Consider the following 22021-nt stretch of genomic DNA (forward strand, 5'->3'; position numbering starts at 1 on the left):
AATTATAGCAATTTAATGGAGGTCTGTGACTAATAGCAAAACGAATGACCGAATAATGAACATCATTTCAGTGGTCATGCAGCTAATTGGTACCAAATCGGGTATGTACATACCATATATATTATACCTACCGTAGCGTCTACCATTGATATTTTTATGAACAAAAACTATTAAACAATGCAAACAATTAGGCATTTATTAGACTGGGATTTTTTTTTATGGTTTGAGGTTCAGTATTTAAGGCATCCCTTCCTCGCTATTGGATACGAGTGGCGGAATGCCTATACAAGAGGGTACTTGGTGGGCGCAATTTAGACGCAATATTTGAGGAGCATTGGGATGGTTAATGAACAGCCGGATACTGCAACAAATGAGTATGTGGTCGGCCCCCGAACTGGCGACCTCTGCTGTCTGCCGGTCCCCAGTCCGATAACTTAGTATTAGACTGGGATATTGATGGCGGAAAAAACGATCATATCCCATCTTGATATCGTCCATACCAGTCGGATATATGTATACATTTATTTCAATCGGGTTCTTCATTTTAACATTTTATATTGGATCATTATAATTTTTATATGATGCCGTTAACTCCCTTTGTTGAACGTAGGCCTTCCCCATAAGGGCGGTTCCGCCAATAGTTGCGACGCTTAGCAAGCGGTTTGGCAACCGCAGTTAGGCTTTACCCACGGGAAGGAAGGGGTGGTCTAGTATATGCCACTGTCAAGCGTGGCAACTATTGGCAAAATCCCTCTAATGGGAGAGGATCAGTGTTCAGCAGTGGACACTTAACGGCTGATATTATCATCATAATGATTGTCAATAGAACTGCTATTCTATATCACTTGCAAACTCTCTCCCCCCCCCCCCCCCCAATATCTCCTAATTAGGCCATAATTAAATTAGTTTTTTTACTGAACTAGGAAGTCCACATCACTGCTTGATTAGAATTATTTTGTTATGATGGCATAATTAAAAAAAAAATTTAAAAATATAATTTTTAATTTTTTTCTGGAACGAAATTTCAAATTACACATTAAGTCTACATCCAGCTTAATAGCACAGCAACAGTAGAGCTTGTTTCAGTCACCTTCACTTTTAAACTATACCTACGCTATATTACGAGCATTATGATTGCCGAGTGTTGCAACAGCCCGTCACGATTCCTTTGTCAGCTGACTCTCGGGTTGAATCCATTATGTTGGCTAACCTGTACCATAAGGATTTGAATAATTAATACTATAGTTATATTAATGTTCACTTAAGTCTCGCTTTCCATTTACATCCGCCATATAAAGTTGTTTTCAAAGCAGACTTTTTTTTATATAAAACCAAGGAAGTATTAAACACACACAAAAACCACAGTATAATTCAATTTGAGAGTCTTGTATGTCTTGCTTTAAAATCATGGGACATGGCAGTGAAATTACTGTAATACAAGATCTTTATATTAGAACAAAGGTTGGTAACAGCAATGCCAATTGATGAATCTATTAGATGGAGTGATGCCTCTAATGTTGTAATAGTTCGTATATTAAGAAATCGCCTATCACCAAGTGGAGCTCTATTGTCGCCTTAATTTTGGCTAATACATTACAATTACCGGTTAGCATACTAAAAATTGACATAATTTTAAACCATCAATAACCAGCACACCACTCGTCTCACTAAAAGAACATAGCCGTCTTCCGTGAAACAACATAAAACGGAGCGACAAATGCGCCCGGACGGAATTCTAATGCGGCTACAGAAACACGTGTTGTACATAGTGATGTTTCGAGTCAGGCACATTCGAGTGTTAACTCGAATATCTAATACTCGAAGATATTCATATACTCTGGGACTACACAGAATCCGGATACAGAATACTAGTTTTGAGTACTACGCGTAGAGTAATCGAAATTTGGTCAAGTGTTTATCGTAAGTTTGTTTGTTTTTTACTTCATTAATTTTTTTTTCTTTATTTACGAGAAGAATTATTAAATTTCTGAACATTTATTTTCATTAAAAGCAAGTTTCAGAAATAAATTGCAACAGTACAGTCTGATGTAGTACTCGAATACCCAAACTCTTAGTACTTGTTCGAGTTTTCGAATTCGAGTTAGAATACGATTTTTTAACCAGTATCAATATACTCGAACAACAAAAAAGACCGACTCAGTACATCACTAGTCATGCACCATTAATAATTCATACGACAAATGCGTGCGCGCTGCGACAGGTCAACTTCGGTGCAACTTAGGGTTGGGCTGGCATTATTCTAGTCCATAATTGATTTTATATCACGCCAGTCCATTTATTAGCGCATTACACAAAAGGTGTATTTTAATATTAACTACATATTACTAAATTATTGCTGGTATTATATTATTGCAGTGTGGTCCCGGCATAGAATGGGTCACTCCTTCTTTACTCGTGTCGTAAGAGACGACTAAGGGAACTTAATAGTCGAGGAATGAGCAGCAGCGTCCTTCTTAAAACATCACCAAAGCCTAACTGCGGTTGCCAACCCGCTTGCTAAGCGTGGCAACTATTGAGAAAATTCCGCTTATGGGGGAGGCCTAGGTTCAGCAGTGGGCAGTTAAGATGAAGATTTCATTATATTAATAATTATTATATAGCAATGAACCCAGTAAATATGAGAGTGATTGTAGAAATATTTAGAGTTCTGCAGATTTCGGAGATTACTGTGAACGAATATCGTGACACGGGAAATATTTAACTAGAACAAAATAAACAGCTGTACTTTTGAATACCGATGTTTGTATTAGACTGAAAACTAATCCGCAAACGTAGGAGAATTTTCTATCATCGTACGGCTCGCCATCGACAGGAATTAACTCCCTGTCGATGGCCTCCCTCATACCCTACAGTCTAAATGGTCGCGTACAACGCGGTTTCAGAGATGTTTTCTCCCACGAACACTCAGGTTATGTAATGAGCTCTCTGCCGAGGTTTTCCCAAGAGACTACAGTATGGGGTTCTTCAAAAGGGGGGTAAAGAGGTTTCTTCTGGGTCGGCATCGCGCGCGTAATACCTCTGGTATTGCAGACGTTCATAGGCTACGGTAACCGCTTACCATCAGGTGGGCCGTATACTTGTTAGCCACCTCAGTGGTATAAAAAAATACGATTAATCTAGTTCCTCTAGGTCTACCACGAAATCATATGCGAATTTTCGGACGGTCTCTACTATGAATTTTATTGGATTTGGTCCGTACAGGTTTTCTATTCGATCCAACTAACTTATTATTATGAGAATTAATATGCTGTAATATTTCTTCCAAAAAAAAAAAGAACGAACCAATAGTTTGTGTTATAAAACACTGCAAATGTCAAAAGATTATCGTTCGAATTTGAACAATCAGATTCGTAATTTCAAAGTAAGTTTCTTTGATTAATTAATAAGCAAAATATGTGAATGTGAAAAGACTATTTTCAGCGCTTAGCCTCTCATTTGGGTCGTTGTGCGTATAAGTCGTGGCTAGTACAGCCAACCTAGCTCCGTCCAGAAGCGCAGAAGCTTCCTGGATTCTTCACAGGCCTCACGGAGCGACCTCACCGTTCCGAGGATTTCTAAACGTTGATGGGCCACAGCCTCACATTCCAGGAGTACGTGAGCAGCCGTTTCTTCCGCGTTAAGCAAAGTATATTTGTATAGGTTTTTTATGTGACTATTTTAGATAAATTACTATATCTATACTATTATATAAAGCGAAAGAGTTAATTTTTTTATTTGAATACGCTAAACTCTTGAAGTATCAGACGGATTTGAAAAATTCTTTTTGCCTTTAATAGGTAATTTCTTCAATATCACAATACTATCAGGGGTGAAGCCACGGGATACAGCTAGTAAATTATAATTACAACGATCTACGATAAAGTAATACGCAAAAAGCAACAACCAAGTATTTGCCACAAGGGCAAGGTCACGGAATAGGTATTAAATCATTCGGTTATAGCTACAACAGTTTTTGTTTGAACCTATGGGGTCTTCAACCTATGGAACTGGTTATAACGAACGATAGGTACAACTAGTAAAACGGCCGATATATAAATAATAATGACATAACTCGAATGTTTTTGAAATTTTTGTTTATGATTACGTATTTACTAGTAGATTTTTTTATGGAATGACAATGGAATTGTAACTCCGCCTGCGCTATCGGTATACGTTAGCGGGAGACCAGTGAGAGATGATAGGTGCAGATGAAAGCAGGTTAGTGGACCTATCGTGATGAATTCAACAGAAATTAATCACTATGGTTTCCAGGGTAAACCGCGTGGAGGTCGACCTGACCTGTTATATTACTACCAATGGGGCCGATAGTCCTTATTACTACTAAACCCATTCTCCCCTTGTAGGTAGATGCAAGGTTCTTTTTTTATTTAAATGTTTTTCTAGATTCAGTACAGTTTACTTTATATATCAGCTTATAATAAAAACATATAGAGATGGATTTTTTTATACAATTTAGAATGGCAAACAAGCTGACGGCCCAACTGATGGAAAGTGTTAACCGTCGCCTATAGACATGAGCAGTACCATGGACATAACAGAGTATATTGTTTCGCCTATGATACCCCCATGCGTTGACCTGACAGGATATATTACTAGCAAAAGGAATATTAGAGTCCGCATTACTAACAAACCGTCCCCCCCCCCCCACCGATTGTTTCTTTGCCCATTATACCAGTCCCATTGCTAGCAATAGAATCCCCATGCGTTGCCATTACCATGGACCAGAGTATACTGTTTCGCCCATTATACCCCCCATGCGTTGCCATTCCCGAGGACTCAGGTGTTATTCCTCTGTACCCAGTAAATTTACGCCATATCCCACCCTTCAAACCGAAACACAGCCATGCAAACACAACTGCTTCACAGTTGAAACACGAATGGGACAGAGGTACTCAAGCAATCGACTTTTGTACAAAGTCTCCCTCTGGTGATGTTTTAAAAGGGGCACTTTTGCCCATCATTCGACCGTTAACCCTTCTTTGCATGATTTTTTTATTGGTGAAATAAATCAAGGCGATATAATTCATGTTCAAAATTAAGGGAAAACTAGTTAAGAAAGTAAATTTGACAGCTATGTTCTTTTTCTGCAATGAGCATTAAAAAGGTAGCCAAACACGATCATATAATAAATTAATATAATTTTTGGGCATTCAGTGTTATGATGGAAATTTCCACCATTATGCAAAGAAGGGTTAAGTTCCCTTAGTCGCCTATTCTATGTCCGGCCCATTCTATGTTTTTTTTATACAACTTAGAATGGCAAACAAGCTAACGGCCCACCTCATGGAAAGTAGTAACCGTCGCTTATAGACATGAGCAGTATCATGGACATAACAGAATATACTGTTTCGCCCATGATACCCCCCATGTGTTGCCATTCCTGAGGACTCAGGTGTTATATCCTCTGTACCCAGTAAATTCACCCACCCTTCAAATCGAAACACAGCCATGCAAACACAACTGCTTCACGGTTGAAACACGAATGGGACAGAGGTACCCAAGCAATCGACATTTGTACAAAGGACTACACGGCTATTTTATTTTTATTTTTGCAAATTAAAATCTCTCAAGTCTTGGTTGCTGAAAATGTCTGAAAAGAGAAATTAATAGCCTGTTGAACACCATACGACACAAATTTACACAGAACCTCTTCCTTTTTTGAAGTCTGTAAAGAAAGAAACGTAAATGTTACATTTTTTGTTTTCAGGGCCGACACCATGTTGCAGCAGATACTGCGTGACATGTGGGTGGACCCTGAGATCCTCGCCGAGCTCGACGAGACCCAGAAACAGACGCTGTTCTGCAAGATGCGCGAAGAACAGGTTATTATAATAAATATACTTTTTATTGTACTAAAACATACAGTAATAATAACAATTACAAACAATGTAAACGAAGATGAAGTTACTCGTATCTGTAAAAGAGATCTCTTCCAGTCAATTTTCAAGTTCGTATTTATCAAATAACTGGCGACCCGCCCCACGTAGAACTGTTTTTTTTTTTATTGGTACTTGATTGTTACTTGCCGATAATGTAGCTTTCTATAGTAGATTTTTTTAAATTCGTTAAATATTTATGAGTTTATCTCTTAGATACAAACAAAATTATCAGAAATATCGAGTTTTTTGATAATATAATGGTAACCCCGCTTGCGCTAAAGGTATACGCTGGCGTGGCACCAGTGAGGGATGATAGGTGACAATGAAAAGGCAAATCAGTTAACCTATTGGCATGAATTCACTTGGAATAGAACACGACAGTTTTCAGGGGGAACCGCGAGGAGGTCGACCTGGTTGGGTATATTGCTAGTAATGGGATTCTGCACATACACGAGCATACATCCTTGTATTGCTAACAATGAGGCTACTAATCCCCATTTTTAACAATTCATCATGCCCCCCCCCTCCCTATAAGCTCATGAAAACCAGAAAAGAGTTTGAAATCGATTACATATGATATACTGATTAGATTACGTAAAAACTTACTGTTTTATAATACTACTTTTGTTAAATAGAAATAAGTATGTATCGTGTAATGAATTTATCAGTAATAATATAATGGACAATAAGTGAAAGGTTCATAATCAATACACAGCTATTGCATCCGCTTCTGTTATAATTAAGAATATACCGTAGTACATAATGCTTATCGAACTGTTGGCATTCAACGAATGCTATCACTAGAATGTTGTCATTACATCAATAGATTTTCTATTCTTTTTTATAAACAGTTTACATTGGTAAGTTATTTACTTATTAGTAGGAAAGAATTAAAATCTTAGATCATATAAATAAGTAATGTTCTGATGTTTTAAAATATTGACAATGACACCAATACCAAATATTTTTGATTGAAAAATATTCAAATTGGGCAAGAATATTGTATAAAGATCGTATCTTATTAATATAATAATAACGAATGTTTGTAACGATGGATGTATGTTGATTACTCTATCACACAAAAACTACTAAATGGATTTAAATGAAATTTATATATCCTAACTTAGTACATACAATATTTTATGTATTGATTTACACGGGTCAAACCGCTGGATACAGCTAATCTTAAATATACGAGTATATCATGAATAAAAATAAATCTATTTCATAAATATATAGTAATATCTAGTAGCAGTTGTGTTTGCATGGCTGTGTTTCTGTTTGAAGGGTGGGATATGGCGTGAATTTACATGGTACAGAGGAATAACACCTGAGTCCTCAGGAATGGCAACCTATGGGGGTATCATGAGGAAACAGTATACTCTGTTATGATGGTACTACCATTCATGTCTTCTGTTACCACTTTTCATCAGGTGGGCCGTCAGCTTGTTTGCCATTCTAAGTTGTATAAAAAAAAAATCTAGATAATGTGTCTATCTCTAAGAAACTGTAGCAAAAACAGTTTAACTATTAATCTGTGAAGTTCAGGGAGTGCATTTCGTTAACTTTAAAAACTTAATCTATGATTAAACTGGAACGAGAATGTGCGTTTCTTACTGTATTTACTACGTTTGAATTGTTATATAATTTTTGTATTGTAATTATCATTGTATTTTAATATAATATATATTGGTATTATAGTAAATATAAATTGTATTATAATATATTATATATTGGTATTATAGTAAAAACAAAGAATTAAGTTATAAAGATATAATAAAGTTATTTAGAGCAATTAGAAAATCATGCTGTAAGACAAACAATATGATAAATCCATAAGAATAAATACATTGGGCTTTATGGTGAATCTTTGTCGATTGTTGTGGATTTTTATTTAAAAAAAATATCACTCCATTACTTTACTAAATTAATAATTTCTAAATAAAAAATGACCGCGTACGTAAGAAGTTAATTATGTTTACGGAACTAGGTATCCACTCAAGTGTGTCGGAACTTCTCAATGTGCTTACCACAGTGTTGCCACATAGCGAAAATTTTACGGTACTTTTTGTTTATTTAAGAATAAGTCTATCTAATTTGCCTTTCGATTACAGATGAAATGAGGCATGACTGTAAACATTGTATCATCTGTATATATATGATGTTCTTTTAGTGAGTTTAAAAAGTGTTATTGAAATTTTTTCAAAGTTCTCCCAAACATTTTTTTTGTTTTTTTTTTTATTTTATTTTATACGACTGAGAATGGCAAACAAGCGCGGCTCAACTGATGTAAAGAAGTAATCGTCGCCGGTAGACACGAACAGTACCATGGATATAACACAGTATACTATATTGTCCATGATATGTTATCTCGTATTTTTTTCATTGGTTTTCAGTTTAGAATAATAGCTTCAATATCCCTTACATTCTGTATACATTTACTATGTGTTTTGTAAATATTAATTAATTAATTAATCCATTCGTTTCGTGGCCGTGTGGTCCCGGCATAGAATAGGCCACCCCTTCCTTTCCCGTGAGAGGTGACTAAGGAAGAACGAGGGGAGGGCAGCAGCGTCCCTCTTAAAACAGCAGTGGACAGTTAAAGGTTGATGTGATGATACATTCCTTTATCATTATCATTCATTATTGTACCGTTTCCAGTATCCACAGTGTTGTACCTCACTGGTACTGTAATAAAACTGTAATAAAAAGTTGTTGTTAAATTAGACGAGATTTGCCTTGACAGACAGCAAGCGGAAACATATTCTGTTGACTAAACATATAATTGCGTGTTGGGGTAAAATATGGGTTATTCTGTAATACTGTTGATAACCGGTTAATAATATAAAGGAATTTTGTCCGGATCATATACAATACAATGTGAGGTCCCGTCATAGAATGGGCCACCCCTTCCTTTCCTGTGGGTGTCATTAGTGGCGACTAAGGGGAGGCGAGGGATGGGCAGCAGCGACCCTCTTAAAACATCTCCAAGACCTAATTGTGGTTGCCAATCCGCCTGCAAACCGTAGCAAATTCCCCAAGGGAAGGCTTTTGTTTAACTGCCCAACAGTTAAAGGCTGATATAATGATACAATGCAATGCAAAATTATACGAGAGATAAACATTAACATTAACTGCTTCAAAATATTCCAAATTTAAATTTAATCCTATGGCCGTTATTAATCTTGCTAAAGAGAATCAAGTCACGACAAATGTAATATCATTAATTATTTTGACATCATAACAAGAATAATCCGTGCAGATCTTGTAACTGATTCATTGGGACGCAATTTTAATGTGGGGTTGGTACTAAAATATTATCCAGTGACAAAACTGAAATATGTAATAGATATTTTTAAAATTCACTAAATTTATCCCCAAGGAATAAGATGTGCAAATTGGAAATAAAATGTTGACTTTCTTGAAACTCAACATTTTATTTCGTCCTAAATTGTTAATAGAACGCATTATGTCAGTATGGGAGGCTCAAAACGTCTTGCGGTAAATGCTAATAATTTAGATTTATTACATTTCACTTATATAACCCCGTCTGAGACTTTTCGTGGGCAAACGTGGTTTTGATGACTTAGTAAATGAAACTGAAAACTGAATTCACTTTCTGATTTATTTCTTGTAAACACATTGACAACTATTTGATTTATTAATATCAAAATGCATTATATCTTTATAATTTACTAAATAACTGAAATATAATCGCAAAGACACGCTTGTGTAATCAAGCTCCTAACGGGAAAGAGATAATCATAGACAATCTTAGTGACATTTTTTACTAGACCATAGACTACAAGAAATTAAGATCCTGTGCTTTAGGAATAAATTAGGATTAATAAATCTGATAATAAAAATGAGATTTAGACATGTGGAAGCATATAATATTGCATAAACAAATCCTATATTTTTATCACAATAAAATAATAATAATAACTTTATTTTATTTGCATAACCATGATTGTAACAAATTCAACACTGGAAATTACAGTAAAAGTAGATACGAATTCATTTGTACATTTGGATCAGTTTAAACATCTGTACCTGAACTAGGTTATAAAACCTGTATCTCAGACAACAGCGCTCAACCCTCATTTAATACTTTTTTTTATACAACTTAGAATGGCAAACAAGCTGACGGCCCACCTGATGGAAAGTGGTAACCGTCGCCTATAGACATGAGCAGTACCATGGACATAACAAAGTATATTGTTTCGCCCATTATACCCCCCATGCACTGCCATTCCTGAGGACTCAGGTGTTATTCTTCTGTACCCAGTAAACTCACGCCATATCCCACCCTTTAAACTGAAACACAGCCATGCAAACACAACTGCTTCACGGTAGAAACACGAATGGGACAGAGGTACCCAAGCAATCGATTTTTGTACAAAGTCTCTCTCTGGTATATAATATATAGGTCCCTATAATATTAGCTCAGTAAAATTTTTAGTGCCACATATAGAATGTTGACAATAAAATAACTAGACAGGCCGGCAGCACACCTGCAATGCCGTTGGTGTTGTGGGTGACAATGGGCGGCGGTAGTCACTTACCATCAGGTTAGTCGCATGCTCGTTTCCCCTCTGTATTGTAAAAAAATATTTACTTTATCAATTGAAACACAATGCATATGTATATTGTTGCTTCAGAGCAGAAATAGTTGAGCTAGTAGGTGAATCACACATAACTCTGTCATGCAGAGAATTAATGGGTACCCAAACTGCGTTTCATGTATACAATGTTTACGAGTTACCAATTACTTCCATTAGCCAATCCCACCCTGACGCATGCCTAGTGTACCAGTAAAAATTAGCATAGCACTGCATTCTTATTTTTCTATCATGTCACCTATAAAAATTTGTGACATTTTATGAATTGTTATGTGATCAATATGATCGCTAACCTGCAAACGATGTTCACTCTATCAAGAGTGTACGACTGAAGAAAGAGTGAGAGAGAGATATCCCTACAGTCATACTGACATCTAGTTGACGTTCCTGGAATAATGGAAATATAAACTCATGACTCACAACCGGTATAATGTCGCTTACAAGTAAAGGAAGCCAGGATTATAAAATGTAACACTGGCCAGTAATTTACATTGTTTTGTTACGTAAAAAAATTATTACAAAAGTAGCCGTACTTCATGAATTCCTATATAAAATATCGTATGTTCTAAGTTAGGATATAACCTATCATCATCATATCAGCCATTACCTGTGGCAGTCTATGGGGAGGCCTATCCCCATTGACTGCCACAAGAAACGGTCCTGAGCCACTATTTTGATATGGTATTTGTTTGTATGTATATTAGTACGTATGTACTCGTATGTTAGTCTATAAGGTATTTATATATGAGCCTATGTCTATATACTTGTTGCTAGAAATAAAGAAAATAAAAAATAATTTGCAGGTCCGCCGCTGGCAAGTGTGGGACCAGAAGGTGAGCAAAGACGACGAGCGGCCCAAATTTCAGAAGAACTCCAAGAAACAAGTGCAGTTTCTCAAGGGCGAAGATGGCGAGCCCTGGGTGAGTAAATTTTCCCTTACCGCTAAGATTTCCCTACGAGATTACAACATAGGATTCTTTAAAAAATTTAAGAGGTTTTATCAGTGATTCCAAAAGTATGGGGCTCTAACAAACGTCATTTCAAGTAATTATAGTTAATACAGCATAGATGTATTATTTTGGTATTAGGAGGAACTCTGGTTCCTGGGAGACTACAAAAGTTGTTTCCTTGGCTACCTCTGTTCCATTCGTATTTCAACCGTAAAGTAGTGTTTGCATGGCTGAGTTTTCGTTTGAAGGATGGGACATGGCAGTGAATTTACAAGGTACAGAGGCATAACACCTTAATCCTCAGGAATGGCAACGCATGGGGGGTATCATAAGCGAAACAGTGTACTGCTCATGTCTATAGGCGATGGTTACCACTTTCCATCAGGTGGGCTGTCAGCTTATATGTCAATATTATTATTTGCTTATTTATTTATCAGCTTATTTTGCTTATTCTAAGTTGCATAAAAAAGGCTTATAACTTTGCAAGTTAATCTACACGTTAATTATTATTTAATTGATAGTTAAAGTATTTTTTGTCATATATCAGCCTTGTATTATTAACAAAGTCCCATATGACCTTTACGATCGGCATTCAGACAATCATCTTGTTGCAAAATAATGGTCGAAGCTTTCAATGTCAGTTGATGAACATCTCTTAACATTGTCTTGTTTGAATTTTCACATTAAATACTTTCACCATTACAATAAGGATAAGCCTTGCCTATAAGGGGAGTTTTGCCAGTACTTGGCAGAAAGGTTGGCAACAGCAGTAAAACATTAGACGTGTTTTAAGAGAGACTCTATCCATTCTACGCAAGAAAGAAAGGGGCGTATCCTATGCCGTGATCACACGGTTCCTTGTAAACAAAACTTGTAAATCTTCAAAAATCATAAAATTAAAATGGAAATAACACAGAACTATCTAAAAGAACTATGAAAATAGGTTTAATATTGGTAAGATAATCACGTAACATAAAAACCTAATGAGTTTCTTTTTTTATGGGTAAAAATGGAATCCATCAGTTTTGGAGAATTCAACGAGAATCAACCACAAAGGTTTTCAGGGGAACCACGTCAAATTCGACCTGTTGGGGTATATTGCATAGGGTCTGTTAGACCTCTTTCCTAACAAGTTCTTTCGCCCCCTCAACAGAATTGCATCTGTCGTGAACTCTGAAAGTTTTCAACGTACCTCTTAATAATGTAATAATAAAACACCTCTTTTTTTCATTTAAAAGTTTCCTCTTGTCGGTGCAACTAATTCATGCATCTTCTTCCAGCCAGCTCTATCCCAGGCCATATCCTTGACCTCCCTATACGACATGACACCTAGTGTTTCTTTTGTCTGTCCCATGTAATTATTCCTTGACCTTCCTCTTCTTCTTTTGCCCTATAAAACACGTAAGTCTACATATATTGATGGTCATCAAATCAAAAGTAGAACATACCGACTCAGCTGATTTAAAAGAGCATTGACAATGGAGCGAAGGTTTTGTTCTTTATATGGTCCATAACAACTTACATGGTAGGGAGACCATGTTTATTGGAATTATTAAATAGCCTCCGCAATTGGAACACATATGAATTGTTAAATTTATTATATGGGAATGTGAAATTTAATACTGACATAACGTAATTCTCTGAAAATCAGTGGTATTTAAACTAGTTCATATTATTTATTTTTGTTAGATAATCAATACGCGGCCTGTAAGATTGTACAATAAAATTCATATTTTATTGATCATAATATTGAATATTTATTATTATTTATTATAGCCCTCTTATCTGTTTTTATGTCAGTACTCTTAGCAATTAATTGTTGTTACAGTCGAAAGTTTAAAGATATTTAAAGACTTTTATATTAAAATGTAGTTGAAATAATGAATAATAAAGTTAATAGTAAAAATACTTTGGTGATTTCTAATTAACAACTATCTATCATTTTAGTATTAATTTATAAATGTTGACTTGTTATTTAGTAAGTGAATAGGGCCAATTTTGTGACGTAATTCCTCTAAACGTATGTCTTAACCTAATATTTTAATTTGATAATTTCGCTAAATTACTGTTTTAGGGGCCAAATTATATAACAGATATTTAATTTTAGAAATAGGTTTAGAGAAATGGCGTTTTAAAATTGACTCCATTGTCGTGACAATGTACAGAAGGTCTACCATAAAATGTTTTCCGAAATTTCGGGACCGAACGAAAAACAAAAATATTTAAAATACTTGATACATACCTTTTAACAATATTAAAATATCGTGCCTTTGGATTTTTATAGAAGGACTTATCCCTTTTATTAGGGAAACGTTGGTAGGGGCAAGTGGAACTGACCGCATTTATGACGAACGAAATGCTAAGCTCCATTTACTGGACCAGTTTCAGTATGAACAAAAACACGAAATTGAGTCCGAAAGTTCGGAATGGTGTTCATTAATATGGAATTTCATGGTAGGCCCCTAGATTACATACAATTTAAATCGTCAAGGAAGTATTTTGTTTGGTCTTAAAGTTTGGTAACCCTACACAAGGGACCTTTGTGTCAGCAATTAGAATAGGTATTATCTGTTCTGGCGAGTTCAATGCCACGTCCGTAGTGCCGGTAATTAATAAAAGTCATTACAATTGTGAATGCCTCATTTATTTAGTAGGTTTAAAACGGGATTGATAGCTGTCTTTTGTACTATTAGGGACAGCAAATAATGATTCACTTGGCAAATCATTCACAATGTAGTAATTTAAAATGTTAATAGAATGGTAACCACGACTGCACTATCAATCTATTTTTTAATGGGTGGTAATGAAATGGTGAACTCCGTCTGCGCTATCGGTATATGCTGGCGGAGCACCAGTGAGAGAATTAACCATCCCCACAAGAATTAACCATGATGGTTTCCAGCAGGATCCGCGTGGAGGTCGATCTGATAGTGTATATTGTAATGGGCTTGCTAGTCTACATTATAAACAATTTCTTCTCCCTGGCAGGGTATCAATGAATAATGATAGGAAAGAATGAAATCTGGTCAATTGGCCCATCATGACTTATTCCAGCTGGAAGCGGATATGAGTTCCACTTAACAGGCTATATTGCTAGCAATGGTGCCGCTAGTCCCCTTACTAATAATCTCTTTCCTCATGTCACCTCCTCCTCTCCTCTTCCTCGTGTCTTCATTCTTATGAGGAATGGAGAGGAAACGCGTGGAACAAAGTACTATAATATATCAACATCAAAACTTGAAATGAAACATGTTAAACCTTATGGTTATGATATTAGGTCAATATTCCTCTCTTACGGAGATACTTTGGTGATATGACGATTCTTCCTCAATGAGGGATCAATATTTTTCTAATCACGAGTATACTTGTTTAAGAGAGAAAGTATTTGCTTTATTGGCACCACATTTTTGATGGTAAGAGATAAAGTAGTCTAAGATTTTTTATGTTTAATTCCAGGTGTGGGTGATGGGCGAACATCCTGACGACAAGTCGATAGACACCATACTAGCGGAAGAGGCGCGGCAGCGGGTGTTTGCGCAGGCGCGTGAGGAGGCGCACCAGCTCAGGAAGTCGGTGGAGAAGGAGCTCACCCAGCTCATAGACTACAAGCCGCTCGATAGTTTAGAACAGGTACACTGTAGTTGATTTGTCCTATGTCTCTAGACCGCCACGTTAGTAGGTTTTTTAATAAGTAATAATGGAATGGTAACCCCATTTGCGCTGTGGTATACGCTAGTGGGGCACCAGTGAAGAATTATAGGCAAGGATGAAAGCAGGTTACTTGGTCTTAATTAATCATTTTTAGGGGGACCCATATGTAGGTCGACTTGACAGGGTATATTGCTAGCAATGGAGTTCTTAGACTCCCATTACCAATAATCTCTTTTTAGATCACGTTAGAAGAATCGAGAAATTTAAGCCTTAATCGTGCGCTCTCTCTAAAATATTATATTTGATTCCTGATGAATACGTCACGTTGGTCCGTCAATAATGATAGATGAGGATGAAGCAGGTCAGCTTCATCCTCATCTATCATTATTCACTGGTACCTTACCATCATGTGCCTATAAAGCAGGCGGTGTTACCAATACATCTTCATGTCATTAAAAAAATCTCTTGTCATTGCGTACAATGTTCCTTTGATCTTCTGACATATCATTATCATATCAGCTTTTAATTGTCCACTGCCGAACATAAGCCTCCTCCTTGGGGGATTTTGCCAATAGTTGCCACACTTGGTAGGCGGAATGGCAACCGCAGTCAGGCTTTAGAGATGTTTAAACAGGAACGCTGCTGCCCATCCCTCGCCCTCCCTTAATCGGATCTTACGACACTCACGGAAAAGAATAGCCTATACAAACGGGGTGGCCTATTCTATGCCGGGACCACACGGACATACATATATCCTTGGGTAATTTATGAAAAATCTAAGATAGCAACAAAACTATTAAACATTGAGTTTTGTTCTTAGTCATTTTGATGGCATCGATCAGGTAGATCTAATAACATTCAAAGCTGTTGAAAGGATCTATCTCTGTCTCCTGATAAAGTACTCTTTCTATAACGCAATAATACAACTGTAAAAGTACTTAAGGTTGAAGTGTAACTTACAAATGTAAAATTCATTTGTACGTCATTTTATAAAAGCTTTCCTATGTATTTCTACTTCTGAGTTTTGTTCTTAGGCAATTTTGATGGCGTCAATCAGGTAGATCTAATAATATTCAAAAGTATTAAAAGAATCTATCTTCTGATAAATTACTCTTTCTATAACGCCATAATACAAGTGTAAAAGTACTTGAGGTTGAAGTGTAACTTACAAATGTAAAATTAATTTGTACGTCATTTTATAAAAGCTTTCCTATGTATTTCCACTTCTAAGTTTTGTTCTTAGGCAATTTTGATGACATCGATCAGGTAGATCTAATAACATTCAAAGCTATTTAAAGAATCTATCTCTATCTTCTGATAAATTACTCTTTCTATAACGCCATAATACAAGTGTAAAAATACTTGAGGTTGAAATGTAATTTACAAATGTAAAATGCATTTGTACGTCATTTTATAACATATTTCTTATGTATTTCCTCTTCTCTTTACTAAGTTGTTATACCTCTTGTATTTGGCTATCTTATTTACTTTTCTCCAGGATTTCCCCTAAGTTCAATAACATGGTTTAAAGACGCACATAACTAAGATGTCACTGAGTGTAAGTGTACTTACATTTGATAAGATAATTCAGAGCAGGTAAAAGTACATATTGAACAATCATTGTTATCAAGGATGTTGATAAACTAAAAAAAAAATTACCTACCATGTTCTTTGCAGTCGACTTGCATTTTTATTATCACGAAATATTTGAATTTTTATTCTCTATTTCAAATTTTTTATCTTATTTATAGTTCTACGCCTACACCAAATGTGTATTCCTGTCTTAATAAATAACGTGAAAAGAATAATAAATCCATTACATCTCAATATTTAACCTGCCTTTTGGGGAAAGCTTATGGCCAGCAGTGGGTGATAAATGGCTGATACGAGTATGATGATGATGATCCTAATATTTATTTTGGTTCCTGAAGTGCTGGCTTATCCCTTATACTTATGGGTGCTGCATGTGTAGAGTCAAGTTGGCGCCAGATCTAACACAGGTTTACTTTTCGAATTCTTTTCTCAATATTATACTTTATTAAAATCTTTAATTAAATGACTGGCAAATTAGACTAAAAGTAACATTTATATGTCTCTTTTCAGAAATTTGACCTATCACCGAAGACTTTAGACCCACTAGAAGATACGTTAGAAATATATTGCACAGTGGACGAACTTCGGCAGAGGATCGAGGCTCTGGAGCCCGAAGTGAAGATATCCGACAAGAGTATGAGGGACATTGGCGACAAGACGGACTACTGCAATGACAAATTGAAGCTAGACCTCAACAAAAACACGTTGCATTTCAATTTTATTGAAGGCAAGAGAGATGTACTGCAGGTTAGTTTGATTTGGGCTTTCTAAAATATACATTAATACTAGGTTATAAAGCTGAAGAGTTCGTTTGTTTGAATACACTAATCTCTGGAACTACCAGTCGGAGTTAAAAGAAATCTTTTTGCATTTGATAACTCATTTTTTAAATAAGCTTTATAGGTGGTTTAGCATTAAAACATGACCACGGGTGAAGCTGTAGGGTACAGCTATTATGTGTATACGGATGAGATATGTGACAGATTGCTTTTAACACACGGTTGCCTTATCGTTTTAAGAGCCTTATTTAAAAACTCATATTGTTTAACAGTAATAAATAAATGTTGTTACCATGCATCAACTCTTGGCTTATTCGAATACTCTTAGTGACCTTAAAAAAACAACAAATGAACAAGTCTCCATAAATGCAATTAAGGAATTAATGCTTTTAGCGCGCTCCATCTGTCTCATTATTACTTTCTTGTACAAATCCACAAGAATACATATTTATAAGTGTCAGTAATTTAGCAGAGTTTGTCTAATGTCAGAAGCCTGGGACGACAGTTTATTATAGCAGCTAGAATTAGTAGTTTTATCGCTGGCAATATATCTAGTCCAAGCTGAAAATCATCGTGGTTAATTTTTGCTAAGTTCATCACGATGGGCCAACTGACCTGATTATAATTAAGATTCGTTTCACAAAGTAAACCGACATCAATTTTGATAAAACCAGTTATTTTGATTTAAAAATTTAATTACTAACCCGATTTTGATAAAATTTCTATGTGATTAATCTGTAAATATATCTTTTCAAATGAAAAAGAATTTTATAACATGTATGCAAGGACCTTTATCTTTGCAATGTTACATTAAGGCTGCCAATTTGTTACTTTAAATTTATAGCCGTATATAATATCGAATGTTATGCAGAGCAGTTATTGGAGCGCAAATTTAATGCCGTTTTATGTAATATTTATTTTATAAATGTATTAATTTATAATCTGTTGCCTTGCTATAAATAAATAAATGTAGGTTCAGAACTGACGGATTTATGACAAACATTAAATAAATACAACCGACTTGGGTTCTTTTTTAGGTTGATTGAAAATTAGTCTCACCTCATCTACGCTCGAGTATAGTTGCTTCATTTTCAAGTGATGACAAATTATCAGGAGTTGGGCGCCGCGACGGGCGCGGACGGCGTGAGTAACCGCGTGGCGGCGTGGGAGCGGCGCGTGGCCGCCGCGCGCGCCGGTGACCTACTGCGCGGCCTGCGTGCACGTCGCGCCCGTGCCCTGCGAGACACCAGGGACGACGACGACCGCGCCTGGCAGGACCAAGGTACGCACCCACATACTGCTGCTATCGCGGCGGGCAGGACCAAGGTATATCCCTCGCATACTATCGCAATGACCGCACTTGCCGAGTCCAAGGTACACCCTCGCATACTATCACGACGACCGCACTTGCCAAGGCCAAGGTACACTTCTCGCATACTATCACGGCGACTGTACCTGGTAGGACCAAGGTACACCCCTCACATACTATCACGACGATTGCACCTGGCAGCCCAAGGTATCCCCCCGCGTGCTACCACGACGACCGCACCTTGCAGGACCAAGGTGTGATACCACGACTACTGCGTCCGGTAGATCAAGATACACTCCTTTACTCGTATGCACTATAATCTCATAATTTCACATTTCCGAATTATTGTTGATAAATACATTCTAACATCAGAATCATGATGTGTACTAAAATTATGACATTATCAGAGTATCTTAGGGTATCTTATTGTAAAGAAAATATTCTTTTTCACTTCAAGGTAATATGTGTAATATTTTATTTACTGTACGTAAATATATAACCAAGATATGATAAAAACCTCATCTCACCTCTTCCTTTCCTGTAGGTGTCGTAAGAGATAACTAAGGGAACTTAATGGTAAAGAGATAGGCAGCGTCCCTCTTAAAACTTCTCTAAAAGCCTAACTGCAGTTGCCAACCTACCTGTCAAGTGTGGCAACTACTGGCAAAACTATGGAGAAGGCAGTTAAGCAATAGACAATTAATGGCTGATGGGCAGTCAGATACTTAATTTTGTCTACGGTGGGACGATCGTAGTTTTACTGACAATTAGAACTATAAAAGGTGGCAGCTGTCACAGACAACGCGCATGAATGTGTGAATGAGATGCACGACACAAAGCCGTAACAGCTGAAATGAAATGATGATTCGAGACTACGTATTTTTAGTAAAGCAACAATAAATATGTACTAAATACTATACTCATGTCAACCGCAGAGCGCAAAGCGAAAGAGGCGGAGGCCACGATGCGCCAGATAGCGCGGCAGGCGCGGGAGGCGCACCGTCGCAGCACGGAGCTACGTGGTGTGCAGCCACCCCCGCAGCCACAGAGTATGACCTTTTCGTTTTATATTACATTTGCTTCTACTTACGTTTTCATCAGAATGACCGGGATCCTTTAAATATATTGGAGAAGAATGTAGACTACTTACTATAAATAGTCTCTAACCCAAACATGATGTATGCATGTTAAGTTTTATGTCTCTCTCTCTTCGTCCTCTTCATTACTGAAGGTCGTGTCCTTGAAAGGTGTCTGCTGCCTCTCTTATGATGTTATTCCATTTTGCATGGTCTTCAGATACCAAATTTCATAATGGTAGGTTGTAAAATTAAAGCACCAAGGTATAATAATAATTCTTACTTTAATTATTAATTAAAGTAAGATAATGTTTGATTAATAAACCTGTAGGTTTAAAAATCGGTCATTGATTATCCGGGTATAGCCAATTACCCGAAGTGTATTTTTTATATACCACAAATATAGTCCATTTTATGGTAAACGGACACTAGGCTATTAACGCCAGCAACACTAGGAATGTGCGCGTTGCCGTCCCTGAAGAAACCTTAATATGCTTTTTTTGAAGAACACCATACTGTAGTTTGTTGGGAAAACCTCGGCAGGGAGTTCATTCCACAGTCTGAGCATTTCAAGAAAGAAAACCCTCTGAAATTAAACTGTACGCAACCATTTAGGTTATAAAGTGTAAGGATGAATTCCCTGTGTTTATCTGTTATCATAGCCATATAGGTCGCTGTATAGAATGAGCCATTCCTTCCTTTCCTGTGGGTATTGTAAAAGGCGATTAAAGGAACTTATGGTGGAGGGATGGGCAGTAGCGTACCTCTTAAAACATCACCAAAAGTCAAACTGCGGTTGCTAACTCACCCGACAAACATGGCAACTGCTGGCAACACCTCTCTTGTAGGGAAGGCTATGCTCAGCAGTGTACAGTTACCGGCTGATACATACATACATACATACAAAGAGTTATACTTCCATCTCATCTACAAACTGAAACTTACATGTATGTAATACAATTTCAGCGGGCAAACCACCGAGCAGGGAAGCGGTTCTGGAGTGGTTCAGGACGCAGGAACTGAAGCGGGGCGTTGGCCTCGACGAGAACAACAAGCCGGTCGACTGGTTTCATGGTGATTAATATGTTTTAATACTGTTTCGTGTATTCTCTCTTTATCGTCTATAATTTGTACTAAATTTAAATGGTTCTTTACATAAAGATTGCATTATCATGAAAATTCAATTTGAAATTAAATCAAATACATATTTTTGTTCATCGAATGTAGATTCTCTATGGATGGATCTAAGATTCTAATTCATATAAATGACCAATATTTTTGTCGGAATTGGAAACCTAGTGTTGTTTTTAATAAATTTATGAAAATGGAATGCTAAACCTGACAGCACTGTTGGTAGGGGGGAGGGGATTGTTAGTAATGCGAACTACCAGTCTTATTGCTACTCGTAGCAATATACCCTGTCACGTAGTCCTCCACGTGGTCCCCTGGAAACCGTCGTACTGAATTCCAGGTGTATTCATCACGGTGGGCTAATTGACCTGTCTTTTCATTCTCATCTATCATGCTCTCGGCTCGGCGCCCCCTTACAACGAAGAAATATAACTCAATCCTTTATTCAAATGCCTGTGGTCAAATTTTGACAACGAAAAAGAAGTCATCCAGAATCCTCGTTATTCACTACAGTCATCACTGATGATACCTCTCTTAGACCATAACCTTAGTGTCTCCTGGATCTCGGTATTCCCCTTGGGTTTCTGAGCCTGTACGGTATCAGTCTCGGCTCGGGCCCCGAGAAGCCACAGGAGCTCTCGTTGTGAACACGCGCGCGGGTGGCGCAGGTGTGATCACGCGCGGCGAGGCGGAGCGCGCGCTGGCGGCGCGTGCGGCGGGCAGCTTCCTGGTGCGCGTGTCGGAGCGCGTGTGGGGCTACGCCATCTCGTACCGCGACGCCGCGCGCTGCAAGCACTACCTCGTGGAGAGCGGCGCCGGCTACCGCCTGCTCGGCGCCGACCAGCCCACCCACCACACGCTAGGTGACGCTCTTATCTTTATTAAACGACCGACGAGCTCGGCCGTTACGTCTGATGAGTATATTTTTGATATTGCAATATTGCCCATATCAGTCGGATACCTATATTTATTACAAGCGGTTTTTTTTTTTGGTATTATATATGGGTAAC

At 37.2% G+C, this 22021-nt stretch overlaps 1 protein-coding gene across 2 annotated transcripts in view; it reads left to right on the top strand.

Moving 5' to 3' along the window:
* Positions 1–22021, top strand: part of LOC113516165 (SH2 domain-containing protein 4B-like) — a 106336-nt gene that overhangs the window by 82960 nt on the left and 1355 nt on the right. For both annotated transcript variants that reach the window (XM_052899050.1, XM_052899049.1), the window contains exons 3-10: positions 5729–5843; positions 11326–11442; positions 14929–15102; positions 17227–17463; positions 18609–18777; positions 19740–19853; positions 20847–20954; positions 21680–21874. In XM_052899050.1, the coding sequence (XP_052755010.1) occupies positions 5739–5843; positions 11326–11442; positions 14929–15102; positions 17227–17463; positions 18609–18777; positions 19740–19853; positions 20847–20954; positions 21680–21874 (1219 nt within the window). In that variant the 5' untranslated portion in view covers positions 5729–5738. The remainder of the gene's footprint in view (positions 1–5728; positions 5844–11325; positions 11443–14928; positions 15103–17226; positions 17464–18608; positions 18778–19739; positions 19854–20846; positions 20955–21679; positions 21875–22021) is intronic.

Source organism: Galleria mellonella, unplaced genomic scaffold (assembly GCF_026898425.1).
Source record: "Galleria mellonella isolate WM207_F2 unplaced genomic scaffold, CSIRO_AGI_GalMel_v1 utg56, whole genome shotgun sequence".
In the NCBI taxonomy this organism is placed as follows: domain Eukaryota; kingdom Metazoa; phylum Arthropoda; class Insecta; order Lepidoptera; family Pyralidae; genus Galleria; species Galleria mellonella.